The sequence below is a fragment of the Tasmannia lanceolata genome, unplaced genomic scaffold, assembly GCF_043159265.1.
Source record: "Tasmannia lanceolata isolate RefF3 unplaced genomic scaffold, GAP_Taslan_0.1 ptg000003l, whole genome shotgun sequence".
NCBI classification, from domain to species: Eukaryota; Viridiplantae; Streptophyta; class Magnoliopsida; order Canellales; family Winteraceae; genus Tasmannia; species Tasmannia lanceolata.
In genome coordinates this window covers 4,033,418-4,053,649 of record NW_027518680.1, presented here as the reverse complement: position 1 = coordinate 4,053,649, position 20,232 = coordinate 4,033,418, and the positions used below count along the sequence as shown (strand labels likewise).

The following is a 20,232-nucleotide window of genomic DNA, read 5'->3' as shown; positions in this document are numbered from 1 at the left end:
TAAGTTGTAACAATTTCCGATCAAACGATCATGAATCCACCACGATTTTACCCTTCTCCCACCCAGTGACTGACTGTTCATTCCCTCCCTCTCTATCTTTGGGCGCATATTGGAGTTCCTCCCATTTGACACAGGAAAATTCACAAAAGTCTGGTAAAATAACGAAAATCTTTTGGAAATAATTTTTTCGTCCAAGCATGGTTTAACAGAAGGGATTTAAGGGTCTGTTCCACCAAGGATAAATACTGGGGAGTAATGCATTTCATGGTAAACCACTTTGAAATAATCTACTTAAGGAAAAATTGCCAATGGGTGACATCAAAATACGAGAATTGCCAACGGGGGACACACTTTTGAAAAACTGTTAAAAGAGGCTTGATAACCCCCTTTTGAGAGTTTGATAACCCCCTTTTAGAAACTTGATAACCCCATTTCGTCCCCCTCTAAAATTTTTCAAAACTATGTCCCTCGTTGGCAATTCTCGTATTTTGATGTCGCCCATTTGGCAATTTTTCCTCTACTTAATTACCCTATATTGATTTATCCTTGATTTAATCTCCGTACAGTGTAAACTAAAGGGGTATTTGATTTCTAGTGTTCCAGAACTGTAGAGGGTAAATGTATTACTTTTCTGAACCGTCCATTTTACAATAATTACATCGGAGGACTAGACTCCTCGTCTCAATACTTTTATTGATTTATTCTTGATCTGTTGATGTTGTGTATTTTCTGTTTATGCTTTCTTATCTTGTAATATGTTCTACTGGGCTGTCCCACCTCGGGCTTCCCTTTCCATTCTAATATGATTCACTACCACATCTTATTTAGGATGGATGTGTTCACGAACTCAAGTCACTACAGATGTAAATACAACGAACAAATGACTGCCACTACGGCCATATCCACCTGTATTTATAATCAATATAACATTGGCAAATACAATATTTTCTCATCTGAAGCCATGGTAATAATCATGGAAATGGAAATTCTTGTAGATGAAGTAAGACAACCACTTAGAAGCCAGGAAGCATACCACTGCCATAGAAACCACGACACTTCGTGCTAGCGATGACATCGCATTCTGCTTCACGGCCGCAACAACACCGATCGAAGCTATAGAGACAATCTGCAGAGATACCTCCACTGCTTTTAGACCTTTTTCTGCCACGCGACAGCTACTGCAGTTCACAACATGAGACCAATATCTGAAACAAAGCCAAACCAAACATCAGTTAGTTCTAATGGTATCAGTAAGAGGAACTGTTCCTAGATTCATCCAAATTTTCGGATCATATCAAGAAACATGGGTGCTTAAGAGAGAAGAAGAAGAAATCTAGAACTCAAGAACACAACTAAGAGAATAAGAAAATGAAGGAATGCTCAACCCAATTGATGATATTCCATCAATTACATAAGTTTATCAAAATCCAAAATCTCCTTCTACAGCTGATTTTTATCTATTTAAATGAAAGACAACAAGAGAAAATTCGTTCATGCTAACTTAGGGACTTACATAACATCAGTTGCTTTGGAACTCACAAACTTTGACTAGCTTACGAACTCACAAACACTGTCCACTAAAACTGCCATAACTTTCCAACCACTAGTCTAATTTTCAAGCACAAATACTTGTTGGAAACATCTCAAAAAGATCTAAAACTTCCTAGCTTATCACTTTTCCAAATCCCGCCATATAGAAGTCCAAAATAAGTCAGGTTAAAAAAACAAGCAGCAACATTATAGCAGTTAAAAAAACAAGCAGCAACATTATAGCAGGAATACACTTTGGAACTCCACCCAAGCCACCTAGGCATAACATGGCTGCCATGTTGACACTACATCAATTATCATGGAGAATGCAGGTTGGAGGATTTATGGCATCTATACATCCTCTCGATCCTCATTTGTTCAGACCCATAACAACCCTCCTAGGAAGGGGACAAGATGGATTATCACAAGTTGAAGCTCACCAAAGATAATCACATATCTACTATTGATCGGAGATATAAAAAAAAAAAAGTCTGTTCCTTGTTAATGTAAAGAACAAGGGAAACAGGGTGAACAGAAAGTATGAGATCCCTCTTTTGAGAAAGAGGTAGGTTTGGTGAATAATCTAGTTAATGTATGATTAGAATACAATGAAAAAATCCTTTTGCAGGTAGGTTTGGTAAATAAAATTTCTAGTTAATGTATGATTAGAACAGAAAGAAAAATTCCTTTTGTTGTGGATGACATACCTGTCCATTAGCTGTTCTTTAGGAGGAGTTGGAGGAAGGCCTGCCATGAACTTATTTCCCCAGTCAACCTGATCACCTGCATACTTTCTTAACCACTTTCTGAAGCCAACCACAAGGGCATCTGACTTGGTTGGCACAAAACAAGCCTTTTGCCAATTGGAAGGCCTGGCTTCGGCTATCTTGCGCTCCTGCAAAGAAACAATAAGTGAAGTGATGCAAACTGAAAGTGATACATGCTTCAAGGATAGCCGTCAGAATTTAATGATAATGGCATCGCAGAAACTATTATGAATGCCATGTGGATAAATAAAAACTTGCAGGGGAACTAAAAGCAAATCTGAATGAATTCTTTAGGCTCATGAAAGAGGGGATCTGATTAATATGCATGTCACATGGCATGCACATGTTCAATGGAAGAGATCGGTTTGTAAATAAAACAACCAACCAAAACGATCACCAATGAAAACAAATGGATCAGTTATCAACAACATCAAAGGATCACTCACACATTTCCTTTCGAGAACTTGGGACCATAGTTAATAGAAGCTTCCTATTTGGGTGGGAAGCTCACTTTGGAAGCTAAATTCTTCTCGTTTTCCAAATTTAGAGGAAGCGCACTTCCCACACGCTTCCTCTTAATTAAGGGTATACTTCCTATTTAGGTGACTGTTTTTTTTTCCTAAAAGAGTGGTTTCTCCTTTTGATAATGCCGAATGAGTGTAATTAAAGAAATGTATTAAAAACTTAAAAAATGTTTCAAATAAAACTTATGTGGGTCTTTTTCCAAAAAAATTAACATGAAATCTACATGAATAAAACAAGTAAAAATATAAATAGCTAAAACTTGTAATTAAATAGCTCTTTACTACTTGTAACCCTATCATGTATTAACTCTTTATTCCTAACCCAATTTAACCATATCTCTTTCTATACGCCCTTTGTTAGCTTCCAATAGAGCTCATTACATGTTTCATATCGACTTTTGATGCCTTTTGGTACATGTTTCCTCTGTACTTGGAACTTTTCACTTCCCACATTTTCTCTTTTCTACGCCCTCCCGCTTCCCGCTTCTGATTCCCAATAGCTCCTCGCACTCGCTTCCCACTCGCACAAACTAAGCAATGTTGTTAGTCAACAAGATTAATCAAACTTCAACATGCCAAGTGTTGATACTGGTATCCTTTTGCATATGCTCAAGCACATCAGTCTTTGTGGATACACAACTATTGCCACGGGCCTTTTATAGGTGAGACCTGTGCTATTTTATAGAATATGTACCATCACCTGTCTAAATACTGTCATCTACATATGACCAAAGCAATACCATACCATGATTAGTTATCCTGATAAAGAATGGGTCATCCATCTACGAGCTCAGCTTGTTTTGATACCATATCCTACTGCTTTTATACAACACACCTTTCACCTCCTTGTTTTGGTACCGTAATGCCTTGCTTCAGTTTAGCTTTATCATTGTCTTACAATTCCTGGTGAGCCCAAAAACCAATGAACGAGTCTAAAATAGAGAGAGTGTATCATATAAAATAAAGCGCTCTAAATATCAGCTCCCGAGATACTTACCTACCTACATACATGCATACACAGGCATACAAATATAGAGATACATAGATACATTCATACATACGTAAGAACTTCAAAATATTAATGGGAACTCTTAAATCAAAACCCTTCCGTCTATAAGAGGATTCACATTACACCCATTGAGAGACCGAGCAGTTCAATAGTATGAGAAGTGGCAAAGACAAATGTAAATACAAAATAGTGATTTCCATTCCACTAATCAACTGAGAAATCAATCTGCAATATAACAACATATAAATGGTCAAAATGACATTTGATAGATTATATAACAGATAGAATTTACCAAAAATTAAACAATTGCAATCCAATATCTGTATAAAAGATTCATCCATTATCGAATAAAATCATGAAACATATATGTGGGCTAAATGGAAGCAAGTTTACCCTAAGAGACGTAGTTTCATTTCTTTTTAGCTGGAATCTAATGGTCACTTTTTATGATACATGACTAAGAGACGTAATGTGATTTCTTTTAAACCTGTTCTGGGAATTTTCACATTAATTACATCCAAAATTTTATACAGAAATACATTTTTTTGTAAAAGGATAATAATGCTTTCAAAACCTTGTTATACAAATTAAAAGTAAGTTTGAATAACCAAAGCAAACTTCCAGCATCCACTTCTATTAAATTTGTCTGTTTCATTTATATGGTAACTCGGTGTGAAACATACCGAAGCACAAAGAAGATAGAGTTTAAGCAACATGAGAGGAGCAACTGGACAAATTAAACATCAAAATTCATTTCAGTGTTAGACAGATGCAATCTGTTAAGAGTCTTAAGACACACGAACCTTGGGATGCATGCAATGGCGGCATAGCCACATAGAGATTACAATGTTACATACGAGAACATTTGTATTCATACCATGTGAAATGCAAGTCAGAAGGAGCTTTCACTTGTTCTTGATTTTAAGTGACATTCATATGAAAATTATTGAATGTCAACAAAGCATCTATTAGTATGCAGCGGGAAGATCATGAGTTAATAAAACATCTTTATTCACTAAGAAGAGGTTGAAATTACCTCCAAGTGAAGAAGATACAAATCAGAATCAAGGATCAGATTTTGTCCCACATGAAAAACCCATCGTGGAAGAAGTCGATCTAACCAAATTGAGAAGTTTCTTGGGAAAACCCAAATTAATCGGCTTTTTCCTGGACTAACAGGAATACAAATAAATATCAAAAGAGCTCTCTGTTGTCCCTGGCTGGTATTAGCTGAAATTTCCTGAATCAACCCAAATAACAAATTAACAATAAATACGGATAGAGTTTGTGAAAATAAGTAAAAAGTCTATCATTCAATTTATGAATACCAATAAGAGAATCTAACACATTGCCTCTTATGATGCCCACCGATGAAGGAGATCCATTAGTTGGCTCCCACTTTGGAAAAGCATAAAAAACGCAAGGTGCTATGAACTTGCTATAACCATACTCCTGCTTTGCCAGGAAACCAGTGACATTTAATGTCTGTACAGTTATCTCCATAGGCCTACCACCTTCTCGATCAACCTTAGGTGTGAAAGAAGTTTATGAGTTAGGGAGACAAGCTCCATAAATAAGACAACAGTGGTCACAACTATTACAGAATCATAGCACAATATTATAGGAAGTTTTTCTACACAAAACAGTTTAAATTGTCTAAGGTTAAACTACATAAAACCAACAAACTGTCCCAGAATTTAGTTGTTATATTTTCTTTGTGTCTTCAGGACCACCTCGGTTCTGTTTTTCATATATATATATATTATTCTGCCCTTTTCAAAAAAAAGAATTTAGTTGTTATATTTATACCCTGTCTTTCATCTGATAAAGCAATAAGGCATCGTTATATTTGCCTTCCTATGGTACAGAGCATGCTGAAACAATGTATCCCACTAGCTAAACCAGTGTACAGTGATGAATATGTTGGCAAATGTAAAATTTCAGTCTGCACAGTATGTGTTGGTTGTGTTTGGCGGTATGGAGGGTGCAATGGCACTCATTTAGTTTCCTTCTTGAAATTTTAATAGTGAAATAAATTACTAAAATGCAAATAGAATCCTAAAAAAACAGAGAAATTCGCTTACTAAAGAAAGTTGAGACAATTGGTAGTTGGAAAAAGAAGATTTCTTTTTTTTTTAAAGGAAAAAAAAAAAAAGATTTCTTACAAAACCATATGCCCACTAAGAGAAAATTTCTCCATAAGTTTCATTAAATTAATTGAGAGAATATATCAACTGGAATGGGAATACATTCCCAAGAACGTATCTACCTGTGTCTCAAAGAAAAGACTTAGATATTAGACAATTGTCTGAAATGATATGTTGGGATGACAGGCACACTGTAATGGCCATGTAAATTGCCACATGGGAACATATACTAGGCAATATGACCAAAGATCCAGCCAATCTTGGTCGCCATGGCCAAGATCCACTCTGTCTAGGCAACAAGGACCACGAACAGTGATCTTGGTCTGATGTGCTGACTTGGCTCCTGTGGAGCAACAGCCCCATGATCTAAATATTTATGTAGGATGTGTTACTTGCTGTACTGTGGCCAATGCACAAAAAAAGAGTGCAGGTTGGTTCCAGATTCCGCGCCACAGCATGCATGCCCATGGGGATGCAGTCATGCAGGGATGTTCGAAAGAAATAGAAGAAAAAAATAAAAAAGCAGTAGAAAATTGACAGATAAAAAGTGAATAGAGACGAAAATACTAAAACAGGAAAGCCAAAATTTAACGCATAATGAAGAAATCCATTACCACAATCATTCAAAAAAGCATATTACGATCTTATCTTAGATCTAAATCCTTAACTTGTTGCTCAGGCAAACAAAAATTCTCAAACCTATTGGATTCTTAAGTTAGAAATGGTAAGATATACCGTATATGACACAAAAGCATCCTGCCTAATTCACTAATTCGTGGGAAGATACTTAATTTTTGTATTTGAAAAAACCGGACTGGCTCAGTCGGCATTATATCTTGTGCGACACTATATGTTGGGCTGACAGGCAGACTGAAATGGCCATGTAAATAGCCACATGGGAACCTATACTAGGCAATATGTCTAACTCTTTTTTTTTTAATGATTAGGTGATATGTCTAACTATCTACCGAATCTGGGTTGCCAAGAGCTAAGATCCACTCTGTCCAGGCAACAAGGACCAGGAACAATGATCTTGGTCCGATGTGTTGACTCTGCACATCTAAAGGTCTCAACAACCCATGAACAAAATATTTATGTAGGATGTATCATTTGGTCTACTGTGGCCAAAGAACAAAAACAACAGTGCAGTTTGGTATCAGATTCCGTGCCAAGGCAGCCCATGGGGACGAAGGGATGTTTCCAAAGAAATGAAAGAAAAAAAAAAGAGAAAATAAGTAGAATTTGACACAGATGCGCGCGCGCGCACACACACAATAAAAAATAAAAAACTGTTCGAAAAAAAGTAGAAAATTGACACATAAAAAGTGAGTAGATACAACAAGACTGCCTAGAATAGGAAAGCCAAAATTTATAGTCTAAATAAGGAAACCATTAACACAATATTAGCAAAATCATCTTATGATCTTATCTTAGGTTCAAATCCTTAACTTGTTGCTCAAGCATCCAAAACTTCTTAAACCTATTGGATTCTTACATTAGAAATGGAAAGGTATAACCCCCACCCACTCCAGAAATGGAAAGGTATAACCCCCAACCACCCCTCCCTTCCCCCACAAACTGACACACACTTCTCTACCAACTGGCTTAAATTTAATAAAAAAATCACCAAAAATCCCCTAAACAACATTAGTTGCCAAGTTCCAACCCAAACAAAGACATAAGCACACCTAACTTAAGAAATAAAAAGTAATCACTTTACAAATCTAATAAGAAAAGCATACAAAAGTGCTACTTTTATGCACACAATAATGACAGGAAGAGATAAGCATACCAGAGAATCAATTTACCAATCTAATAGGATGTCAACACACACACACAACCCTATGATTGGTGGGAATAAATATCAATCTTTGGAAAAAAGTCTCAAAAGCCTCAAATTTCCAACATAAATAAAAGTAGATGTAATTGAAAGCCCATGAGTTGAATTACTGTATTGATTCTCTTCCTATAACCAATAAAGGAAAAAAATGCCTTAGTAGTCAATGATAATCTAGATAAAATGCTTTCAATGACAAATATGAGAGAAGAGGCTATCCAAAGGTACATATCTGGATTTTGCTTTCGCATTTTTTGGCATGGGCATTATTCCATAGTGTGCATAAGGAACATGAGCAGGATCCATGAGATTTTCAATCAAAACTTCATACCTGTAATCCCAATTTTCTATGCATCAATGCATGGTGTACATATTAAAAAAAAAAAAAACTAAAAGTTCAAGGCACTTCAAACAAAAACATAATGAATCAACATCTGTAAAACTGCAAAACATACAAATGTTATTGTAGACAACCCCATTTTGTTTCACTTAGTTGGCGATAGCTATTTGTGGTGATTCCGATGACGAAGCTACGATGCACCTTCTTGTTCAAAGAACTTTGCTAGCCCCCAAACTCAGGCGATCCGGGACAAAATCCTATTTTGCAAAAGAGACGAACCTTTCAACAAAGAAACCTTCTTTTGAACTAATAAGGCCTGGACAATGAAGGGAATACTCCTCACATTTTCAAACAAAACCAACTCAGAACAAACCTGGCTGCCAGAAACCCAAAGTTTCTAAAAAAAATTGTATTAGAGTATCCGCGATCACAGCTGCGATCGCAAATGCCTGGTATAAACCCCTTTTTAAAAAGTTACTTTTTACCCTATCCAAACTTTCAAGACATGGGGAATAGTCCCACATCACCCAGAACTACCCAGATCCCGAGATTTGGGGCCTATAAAGGGTTCAAACACAAGAAAAGTGCATCAAATGTTGCCTTGGGTCTTGTGCTTAAAACATTCCAAAGTAAGAGAAGGTTCCATGGGACCCTCCAATCTCCTCGAGAAAAGCACATGAGACTGCCGTCTCTTCCGTCCTGATCATGCTTGGAGCGTAGGACCTGGTGCGGCTGAGGAATCACCATGACACCTGGACACGCCATACGTTGTTGCATTCTGAGGGTAATCTCTTGCCCCATCCTCTTGTCTTTTCCATTTACTTAGATTAACATAGATTAATTATAATTCTATTGCATTTAGTTACTAAATCTAGTTTAGTTGATCTTATTGCATTTAGTTGTCAAATCCAATTTATTTAATTAATCTCATCTAGTCATTAGAGATTTAAGGGTATAATTTATTAACCCTATTTAGTTTGTCAGGGTCGTGGCACCTCGAGGTAAGGGCCTGAATTAATGCTTGGACCCCGGGGAAGCTCAATTTGAGCCTTCAATTTAAATTGCTCTATATTCCTCTCATCTTCCCCCTTCTTTCTCTTTTACCAGGATATGAAGCCATGCTCTACTAAACCCCGGATTGAGACGTGCGTGGACCCCGAGGAATCCTGGCTCAAGCATTTAGTTTGAAATCATTTCTATTCCTCCCCATCTCCCCCTTTCTTTTTCGTTTTAACCGAGACATGAAGCACTCTTTCAGAGGAAATACGCTTGGACCCTGGGGAAGCCTGGCTCGAGCATTTAGTTTAAAATTCTATCTATTCCTCCCCTCTCCACCTTTCTTTTTCTTTTTAACCGAGATATGAAGTCCTCTTCCAGAGGGGCTAGGCTTCCGAAGGCCTAGCCCGGATTCCACTTGAATCTCACACTCCCACTCTTAGAAGCAGGAATCTTCCCTCATGGGTGTTGCTCCCGCCCCGGAACCATGATTCGGCGCTCCTTAGGAAGGAACTTCTCGGGAGAGCAACCTCGAAGAGACAGAAACCGCTCCCATGACACTCCCAACATGCTCCTATTACTCCATTAGTCCTACCATCATCAACTTCCTTGCATCAAACTCCTCCAACTTTTCAAAGTACTTCATTGGAGCAAGCACAAAGGCAACTTTAGAAGGCACGAGGATAGCGGGCACGAAAATGAAGATGATAAGAAATTACTGCTTTTTGACGTACTTCAATTTTGAAAGATACATATGAAAATAGTTAGAAATTACTATTTTTTATATACTTGAATTTTGAAAGTTATATAAAGAAAATATTACATACACGCTCCGCCCCCACCTCCGCCCCCGTATCAGCACCCGCTTCGTGCTTCTAAGCTCTCACTCAACTAAAAAATCGTGGGGAGAGAGCCAGAGGTATCCATGCACGGACCGAAAATGCCTTGCCATCGCATCGACGATCGCAATACTCTTTGCAATCACATATGCCTCAGACACAATTCATTATCCTCCACCAATGATATGATGTCAAACAAGATAAGGTTTGATATATTCATTGGAGTGAGACTGGTTTCTTTTCCATTGGCAAAGGAACAGCATTTTGTGGCTATGGCCCTGATTATGCATGAACACTTCAAGAACCAATCAAGCAGGAACACGAGTGGTGGTGGAACTTTATTCAACCGGCGATCTCATAGTTAACAAGTTTGCTTTAATCCGCCACAAATTGCAAACCGAGTTGGAAAACTATCTTGCAAGTTTATGATATTCCAATCTTAGTTTCAATGGAAATGTAGAGAACCATGAATGATCTTGGGCGCGATGTCTCCGTATTGGCTTTACATAAAAATCATTGCACTATCAATATCTTGGGCGCGATGTCTTTCGGCTTTCCGTTTTGTATCGGCTTATGACCTTTGGGAGGGGTGGAAGGAAGTTTGTTTTAGTTCGGATAATAGGCCTCGGATTGCTCAACGGTGGGAGACTCCTCCTTGTGGAATGCTTAAAATGAATTTTGATGGTTCGAGTCTTGGAAACCCGGGACCGGCCGGGGTTGGAGGTGTGTTTCGCAATGATTGTGGTGGAGTTGTGTGGGCTTATTCTGGCCCTCTTGGAATATGTGATGCTTCGGAGGCCGAAATAAAGGCGGCTTATCAAGGTATCAAAAGAATTGATAGAGAGAACATGGACAAAACTATTGTGGAGGGTGATTCACTCAATGTGATTCGGTGGTTAAGTAGGGCGGTGTTGCCTCCATGGAGATTCTATTCTATTTTTGATGAAATAGAGGATTTAATCTCGGGTTCGAGTATTGTGTTTAATCATGTGCGGAGGTCCGCTAATGGAGAGGCGGATGGTTTGGCTAGGGGTGGAGTTAGTCGTTCGGAATTGGAATGGTTTGATTTTCTCCCTCCGTGAGTATTATTTTGTAATTTTTCTTTCTTTTTCTTGTTTCCTGTATTCTCGGGTGTGGTCCATCTCGGTCCCCCCCTGTTCTTTTTATGATATTTTTCACCATTTCAAAAAAAAAAAAAAGAGAACCATGAATGATATACCCTTTCAGCTATATTATTTTTTGGATCGAATCATATTTTATTAGTGCATTGAGATTATCAGAGGGGGATTGTCAGGCCCGTCGTACACCAAAGTTTTAATTTCCAGATTTCTACTTTAACTTGCTTCCTCAATTGAAAAATCTGTCTTCTGTGAGTGAGAAAGGATTGCTGCCAACTATATGCCAAGAGAAGAATTGGTTCTGAGATTGACCATTGGACGTATCTTCCTTCCCCAGTGGAAACCAACAATTTTCTCACTAAAGACAAAAGAGGAGCAACGTAATTCCACTTTATCTCTTAATCATCTTTTACTCTCTGGTTTTTCTTTGGGCAACTTCTTATATGCTTTTCTCTTTCTTGCTTCTTTGCACTCGGTGTTTTCCCTCAGTCTTGTTTTCCCCTTATTCCCCTGTCTATAATATCTCTCGCTTATCTAGAAAAACAAAAAATAAACAGGTAAAATATGAAAGTGCCATGGAATGATCCAATAACAGATTCTTGTCGGCTGGATTAAGAAAACTCCTTATAAATCGGAGTGTTATCATATTGCAACCATGCCATTATCTCCCACATTTTAGTGCGGTGCCTCAAAAAAATATTTAGTGGAGATTTAATGATAAAGAGGTTGATTTATTCCCAAATGCATAATCCAAGTAATGCAGAAAACCTCACTGTGGTAGCTCCCTGTCAGGCCAATCCACAGTTTCTGGGTAAGCATTCGGTGCAATTGCTACATGTGTGATTCATTTAATGCAACATTGAAAGAAACCAGGTATTCAAAATCCTCAAATAGTTAATGTGTCATTATAAAGTTAGCGCACAGAATATTTTATAGAACTGATAGAAACCACCAATCCTACTGCAATACAACAAAAATAAAAATAGAAACATGGCTTCAGAAGTCGGACAATCAAGGTTAAAGATCAAGAATGACATACCCATATGGAATATCTCTATTCCCAAATGAACACGAAAAAGACGGGTCATCCAACTCTGGGATGTAAGGAGGTTTTTCCTTCATCAGGATATCTTTGTACTGAGGTTCGGTGCTTGGCCAAAACCACACAATCTTGTTCTGCTCACAACTTGGATAAACGGATACACATGCCTTCTTAAAAGTGTGAAGCTGCACATTTTGTGATAAGGTCAATTCCAGTCACGTACACGACAATTCACAATAATAGATAAACAACATACGAGTTGGTTGCCGATATTTACAGTACGAGATAAATTTAATTAGACAAAAAATAAGTATTACACTGAACACAAATTAGTAAATGATGCGTGTGCAGTAAAGAGTCCAGTAAGCGTATGCATTTCCTTAAGACTAAATGTTTCTGGAGATTACAATGCTTGAATGTGGATTAAGCAGAACGATTAAAATGGTAATCTAGATATGTTACTTGCATAAGGGTACCTCTCTATTTTCCAGATTCTTGGTCCAACAAATCCAATTACAGTTGGTAATAGCAAGGACCAAACAGCGTCCCATACTTTTTTTTTGTATTTTGAAATGAACCCCCATACTGTTGTTGTAACTCAAGCAGTCTGTATCACACAATGCTCAGAAAGGAGTAAAGTCCTAGGGTCTAAACTCACAAATGCTTTATGCACAGCTACAGAGGAGCTGGAGTATGTCTACCTCAGACTATGGGGTCAATCCTCATATCTCGATGAATATGACCTCCCACAGCACAAAATGTTCGGATTAAGATTTCCTCTTTTTTTGGGACAGATAATTCATTAAAAGAAACAAAGAGGAATACGAAAGGTACAAGAATGGCTGAAACAACATGAAAAGGAAAAATAAAAAGAAACAAAATGAAACCAAAAATTATTTGTTCAGAAAATTTTAAAAAAAAAAACAACCTCTAAAAGTATAGATCTTCTGAAATTAATTCCTATTGAATAAAAAACTCCATTCACGTTTTTTTCACATGGCCCACCAAAACATACTAAAGCTTTAACCAAAAGTTAAATAAAAATCACTAAAAACTCCATCATTCATGACAAAACAGCTAGCCAATATTTGTGACAGACAAAGCTCTTTATGGCCCCTGTTGACTTCAGCATGATGTTTATGTTATTGTTGCCTTCGGGCATACATTTGGAATTTTGGATCTTCGCCATCCCTTTCTTCCATCGAATCATTTTTGCTACATGATGGGTTTATTCATGAACAATTCTTGCATCACGAAGCAGCCAGTGTCTGCCAGACATTCAACTCCAAACCAAACTATTTTGAATTCATCCTTGATCACATGATTCTCACCACATGGACCCGCATAAGCCAAGACTATCCTACCATTAGAATCATAAATGAATCCCCAAAAGCCTCCCACTTAAACATCAGCATTGGTATATGGATGACTGTGCTGCAGGAATCAAAATTGAGTTTAAGCAAGCCTTCACAGGGAGCAATCTACACCAGGTTTTCTTTGAGACTAGATGTAATCCTTACATACACTGAGCTATTCATATACTAAATTATTAAAATATATGTCAACAAAAAACTTAGATTTTGAAGCTCTTTCGAGACTTCAATAATTATATCATTAATTTTGCTACAAAGGGTTTACAATGTTTAGTAAAAACCCTTAAAGAGCTTCCCTCTTTCCAAATTAGTAAGATAGATAGAGAAAAAATTTCCATAGGCGAATCAATCTTTTGTTAGGGCGACGCTAGAGGTCTCTAATCAGCTTTTACATTGTATCTAAATCCAATGTAGATCCTTCTCCTAGAATACCTCCCCAATCATATTCAATTAATAACATATGTTACTGTGGAACCCGATCCGAGAGAGGCCGGGGGACGTGCCCCCACGCAAGTCTCAGGATCATCCACGTGAAGGAGAGCTCCGCCAAGGAACTCTCGAAAGAGTGCCCCTCACAGCATGAGCGGCGATGTGAAGTGAGATACCTCTCGATTCGGGGACTAGCCCGGATTCGAGACGCACCTTAAACAAAGAAAGAGTCGCCATCCAAGGAAGTGGGGCCTGGATCCCATGATGTGCTCTGTCGCAACAGATAACCAGAGATATAAAAGGTCCGTGCCTGATGACGAATGGGGAAGGGATTAGGCGCCCCCGATTCGCCCAAGTGCGAGCACCTGGTCTCTTATGCCATTTATTATTAACTTTGAAGAGTTTTGGGTAAAAATCATATGAAATGGGAACGAATATCCCCGAGATAACGTCTAGCTAATCATGCATATCTCGGAGATGAATAAGAAGCACGCACAAAAAGAAATGAAAGATATGACACCTAAGAATAGCTAGGTTATGAGTGTCATGCCTAATTGGTGTCTATGTTCTGGTGGACAAACACATGCATGCTACAGCTAGAAGTATAGGATCTGTACATGAAAGTAAGAAAACACAGCAAAACATACAATATGACAAACCCTAGACTCTAATGCGATAATTGACTCGGACCAAGATGGCCATCCATCTTAGCTGCACTACGTATCCCGGCCTCGGGAAGAATCAGAGCCAACGTAGTTCGGCGACCTATGCTAAACTACAATGCCTAACCTTCTAGGACCGCTATCCTAGACTCGATCAACTAGACCTGACTAGTTTTTAAAGTTTCTTGCGCCATTACTTAAGTTCAAGTGAATGGTAATTTTTAGGACTCCCTATATGTCCTAACTAATGCGAGTGGACCCTACACCCTATGTGTGACTAGGCTGTGCGTTCTAAGGAAAACCATGGGCTCTCTAAGCGCGTCCTAGTCTAGCCATCGGCTCGACTAAGTGTCTAACCGACCACGACTCGAGGCCTCCTAACTCTGAGGACACTCACACGACCAGACACGGCAAAGCAACATAATCAGGACAGACTCCTAACTCTAAGACACCCCACACGCCTAGGACAGACTCCTAACTCTATGGAAAGATCTTTTGAAAATTGCTGGTAAGGTTATTTTGAAGAATTTTTGAAGTTTTGAGAGGTTTGAAAGATTTTGAAGCTTATAGAAGTTTTTGAAGTTGTGAAAGGTATTTGCAAAAATGGTAAAGTTGCGAAAATTGTGACTGAACTCAGAATGCCAGCTGCATGCCTGAGCTGCCTACGTACCCCTCAGCTAGGGATCAAGCCATCCGTAGTTCGGACTAGATTTTCCTAACTACACTCTCAATGACTCAAGATTTTTGCGATTTTTGATTTTTCAGATGCTTTTGATGTTTTTAAGTTTTGACACAAGAGGACGGAATCCTATCATCATAAGGGTAGGATAGACTCCTGATATCCCGCAAAGGTTGGACAGCATCCTATGCTTTGCGGGGAATTGTACAGAATCACGACTCTGCAAGGGTTGGACAGCATCCTATACCTTGCAAGAGCAAATAAAAATCACGTGATTTGATGAGAGGTTGGACAGAATCCTAACCCCTATGATGATATGACAGACTCCGGAAAGACTGAAGGACTGACTCCTGTACTGACGACTGACTCTGGAAGATGGAAGAACAGAATCCTAAACTCTACAAGGGTAGGACAGACTCCCAAACCCTAGGGTGGTAGGACTGACTCCTAAGCTCTCTAGGACTGACTCTAAAGAGGAAGAAATCCCTTCACCTGCGAAGACTCCAAGGCAGGAAGGGAAGGGGTTGGCTCAAGAAGCATTTCGTCATAGCCTGCGCCCGAAAAAGACAAATTCCTAGAGGCAAAGAGTTCTAAAACCGCGAAAAAGACTGATTCATGTTGCCACTGTACAAGGAATTTTCTCTTTTGCAATAGAAAAAAAACAATTCAATTGAGACCTTTGTTAATGTGCGATCTGAACCATGAACAGAACCTGCTTGGGCTTAATCAAAATATTCAACTGAAACGTGAAGACTACTAAAATGCTGTTTGTAGCAAAAAAATTATACATGAAAATCTGCTTCACATTATACCAGTAATCCTTGCTGCTTAATTCATAAGCTGACTATATATATATATATATATATATATATATATCAGTGTATTAGGAAGGAAGTTAAACTTTGCCAGAATACTATTTCCATGGACAATTTGTATCCACAAAGGCCTTGTAACCACAAAGGCCAAAGAAAAAAAAACATATTAATCTCAGGGCCTGATCAATGAAAACAAACATAAATTGAGTTCTTGCTATTATTAAACATGGTTGTACTGATATTATCAAATTTTTTTTTTTGAAAAGGGAGCTGCACTTGCATATTAATCAAGAGCTAAGAAACTAAACCAAAATCATGAAAGCAAACACTTGATTCTCATGAAACCATATAAATGGGTGTGATCAGGCTTCACACACCAAATTACCACGAATTGCTTAACACCATTGGAAACATATTTTTAAATAAAAGGGGAAGGTATTACCTATGACAAGATCGGATGATATTGACTCCGGCAATTCCAGCTCAATCCCTTCTTCTTCTTCTTTTTTTTTTTTTTTTGAAATCAAGACCCTAAAAGGGCATTCTGAAGTTCCTCAAATTGGGCATGGATTAAGCTCATCCACCCTTCTTCTACCCTCTTTTTCTTTTATACAATCCAAGCCCTAACAAATCAGCCCCTTTCTTTTCACAGAAACCCTAGCTTCCAACATCTAAAACATGAAAAATTGGAGGAAACCTGGCAAGGCGAAGAATGTGGAAACAAGAACCGAATGGGGTGAAGGTTAGGGTGATCGGAATTTGGATGGTTGAAGAATGGTTTTGAAGAAGAAAAGGGGTTTGGTGGAGACAGAGAAATGGAGGATATTGAGGTTGAGTAGCAGAAATGAGGTTCGGCCGCCGGATCTGACGAGGATCACCGGAGAAGATGATGCCACCGGTGGTAGCCTCCCTCACTCCCTCTTTCTCCCTCTCCTTCCTCTGTTTTTCACGAAAAATGGAGGTTCTGATGGTGACTTGGATGAAATTACAGAGGTGGTGGTATATGGGGTAATGGGGTTAAGGGGTATATGGTCGAGATGGGTTTGAGGAAGATGGTGGCTGAGGGTTGGGCAAGGTGGAGGCACGGAGATGCTTGGGTGGCCGGCGGCTGGATTTTGGGTTTTTCGAAGTGGGTTTGGTCTCAAAAATGGGTTTTGGGGGTGGTAGAGAAGGTGGCTGGGTGGAGAAGAAATGGGGTTGTGGATGGGGGTTTGGTGAAGATGAAAAGGCCGAGATGGAGGCGGCTTGGCTGGAGGTTGGAGGGTGGCCGGAGGTTGGAGGCGACGATGAGGGAGGTGGCCGGAGGTCTGGAGTTGCAGAGATGAAAGGAGAAGAAGAAGGTGGTGGCTGGCGGAGCCAAGGTAGTGGTGGCTGGTGGAGCCAAGGTAGAGGTGGCGGTGATGGCGGGTAGAGGTGGTTTGGTTAATGGAGGTGGGGTGGAAGAGAAGGTGGAGATGGGTTTGGCCTTGCCGGATTTCGGCTGGCGTGGTGGTGAAGCGGAGGGTTTCTTTGAGGTGTTGAGAAGAGGGGAAGAAGAAGAAGGTGGGGGAGGGATAGGCTTGCCGGAGAAGATGGCGGCTGTGGATTTCTCTCTTCTTTGCTTCTTTCTCTCTTTTTCTCAAACGAAAAAATCCTCCCTCCCTTTCTCTCTCTGGTTGGTTTTATAACCCAGATATTTTCATGGGTGTGATCCTAGCCATTCATTGCAAAGCTCATGTGCCTTGTGTAATTTCAACCTTTGATCTCTTCCATTGTCTTTACAAACCCTAATAAAAAATCTCTTCCTCACCTCATCCTACCCACACACTTTCCTTGTTGATCCTATGGCTTAGAATTATTACTTCTCAAGCAAGCAATGTGAACATCCAAGAATACCCTTAAAGATGGGTTGATTTCCTCTTTGCCCAAACCCCTATTTTGAAGAATGATATACTTGCCCCCCCCCCCCCTTTTTGCTCTAGACAGCCCCATCTAGTGTATTTTAACTACTCTTATCTCTACAGGGGGGGTGGCTCGGGTAGAAAAAGGGGGCGGAATAAATTTTCTTCTTCTTTGATTTGCCCATGGTAAGCTAGTATTGGCACACCCATGCCCTGCTAATTCATCCTCCCTTTTCATATTTCTTTAAACTACGCCCAGCTCGAGCTCGAGACACGGGTTGGGATGCGACTTGGGTTGATTCGTTAAATTCGGGTTGAGATTTTCAACTGGCAATCGGGTTAGGCTCGGATTAATTCCATTCATTTTCCGCCTGACCTCGGGATTTCATTCGAATACGCGGGTTTAGGGCCCTGTCAAAATGGGGTGTCTACAGTTACCAAACTTCATACAAACCAACCCAACTTCCAAAAGAAAAACCACGTGTTAGACCATTCAATGTTAACTACACTGACCTATTTCATAGTCTTATGACCCAAAATATGATTAAACATCCAAAACTCAAGTCTAAGGCACCCAAACTTAAAAATTACCAAGAAAATCAATTTTGTCACTTACACAAAACGCCTGGTCACTTAATAGACAACTGTATCGCCTTCAAATATTTTGTACAAGATTTAATTACTAAAAAAATCAGCCATCATTCATCAATGACAACTCTCTCGCACCCACACAAGCTCAAAGTTAACCCTCAATTATCCAACCACATAGACAATATTCTATGTTATAATCGATTCTCGTTACCCTCATTCCTCTATAATACATTCAATTCTCTCTGATCACCCAAAATCACAACTCACTTTCACTGATAAGCATTCTCGTGTACAATCCATACAAACTACTCCACCATTGACTCATAAAATTTCTCTATTTTATCTACTCCAATCTTCTTAGGCTCATAGGTCTTCATTTAATGGCATCCTATTAAACACCTTCGTTTCACCCACACTCTCACCATCTTATTTGAAAGATATCACACACTTTTCAACAGATTTTCCTATAAAACCTACAATTAATAACATTCAAGTTAGGTCGCAACCACAAACCCATACACCTATTGCCTTATCTACTCCTCCAATCTTAACATCTCCACCATCAACTCTACAAACCCATCACTCAAATGCTAAACATGATTATAAACTACATCGAAACACGAAAATCGTCTTATTTGTAAATAAGAACCCATTTTGGTTGTTGGGATACAATCAATGCGAATTGAATTATAAAAAGGAGGAAGGAAACATTACATTCCAATTTGAATTTGAATCCATAACCCTGCAAAGTATCAATTACATAAAAAATTTTGTGAAAAACACAAAAAAGAGTAAAGGGTACAATTTAGTAAAAAAAGTTACCAGTGGGCCATCAGGGGGCGCCTGAGGAATGAATTTACAGTCCCCAACTCCATCAAAACACCACCCATGATAGACACACTGTAACCGACCCCATTGATCGATTCTTCCTTCAGAAAGAGGTGCAAGACGATGAGGACACTTATCATCAAACACTTGCCATTTTTCCTCTATTTTATCCCACCACACCACCACGTCTAGACCCAATACAGTCTTAGCATGTGGGACCTTCTTGTCCAAATCACAAACAGGCATGAGTGGATACCAATTTGAATACCAATCGAATTTTACATTCTCTTCACGGATTTCAATCTCTGGAGCAATTGGGTCTGTGGGCTTGGATGAAATAGTAGAAGAAGAGGAAAAAACTTTGAATTGTATTTTGTTTCTGCATTTTGAAAGGGGATGGGATTTGGGATGCTTGGAGGGGATTGGGAATATGGGTTTTTGATAATGGGTTGAGGGCTTTGTTGGGAGGGTTGAAACGTGAAGAGAGAGGGAGGAGGAAGGGAGAGCTTCCATGGCAAGAATGGAAACCAGAGAGCTCATTTGAGATTTGACGTGCGTGGCTGTACTAAAATATATGGTGGTGTGGATTAATAGTTCTCGGACTACTTGAAATGGAAGTCCTCCTCATAAAGAGGGCACATAAAGGGAGATATTTTTTCGCCCCAATGTAGGATTATGCAACCCCTTGACGCTTTTGGACGTCAAATCATGTTGACAAATGGGGGCGCATAATCCTACAGTGGGGGCGAAACGTTAGCTTTGAATATTGACAGAACGGTGATATATTACCAGTTCAGATGATCCGAGGGAGTGGCTTTATTTTCTC

At 39.1% G+C, this 20,232-nt stretch overlaps 1 protein-coding gene across 1 annotated transcript; it reads right to left on the bottom strand.

The window, feature by feature from the left end:
• Nucleotides 1-868: 868 nt before the first annotated feature.
• On the bottom strand, nucleotides 869-19,958 carry ACD1-LIKE (ACD1-like protein). The gene is made up of 7 exons (XM_077357096.1): nucleotides 19,401-19,958; nucleotides 12,147-12,334; nucleotides 8,047-8,145; nucleotides 5,199-5,364; nucleotides 4,867-5,070; nucleotides 2,238-2,425; nucleotides 869-1,205 (listed from the first exon to the last, which is right to left on the bottom strand). The coding sequence occupies exons 1-7, from the start codon at nucleotides 19,944-19,946 to the stop codon at nucleotides 950-952; spliced, it is 1,647 nt and encodes a 548-aa protein (XP_077213211.1). The 5' UTR covers nucleotides 19,947-19,958; the 3' UTR covers nucleotides 869-949.
• Nucleotides 19,959-20,232: the final 274 nt, after the last annotated feature.

What these genes read in the sequence shown, in the direction of transcription:
- ACD1-LIKE (XM_077357096.1), bottom strand. Translation starts at nt 19,946, where the DNA reads ATGAGCTCTCTGGTTTCCATTCTTGCCATGGAAGCTCTCCCTTCCTCC. An exon ending in AATAGAGATATTCCATATGG is followed by an intron (nt 8,146 to 12,146) that starts GTATGTCATTCT and finishes TTGGGATTACAG; the next exon opens with GTATGAAGTTTTGATTGAAA. An exon ending in AAAGAACAGCTAATGGACAG is followed by an intron (nt 1,206 to 2,237) that starts GTATGTCATCCA and finishes GCTTTGTTTCAG; the next exon opens with ATATTGGTCTCATGTTGTGA.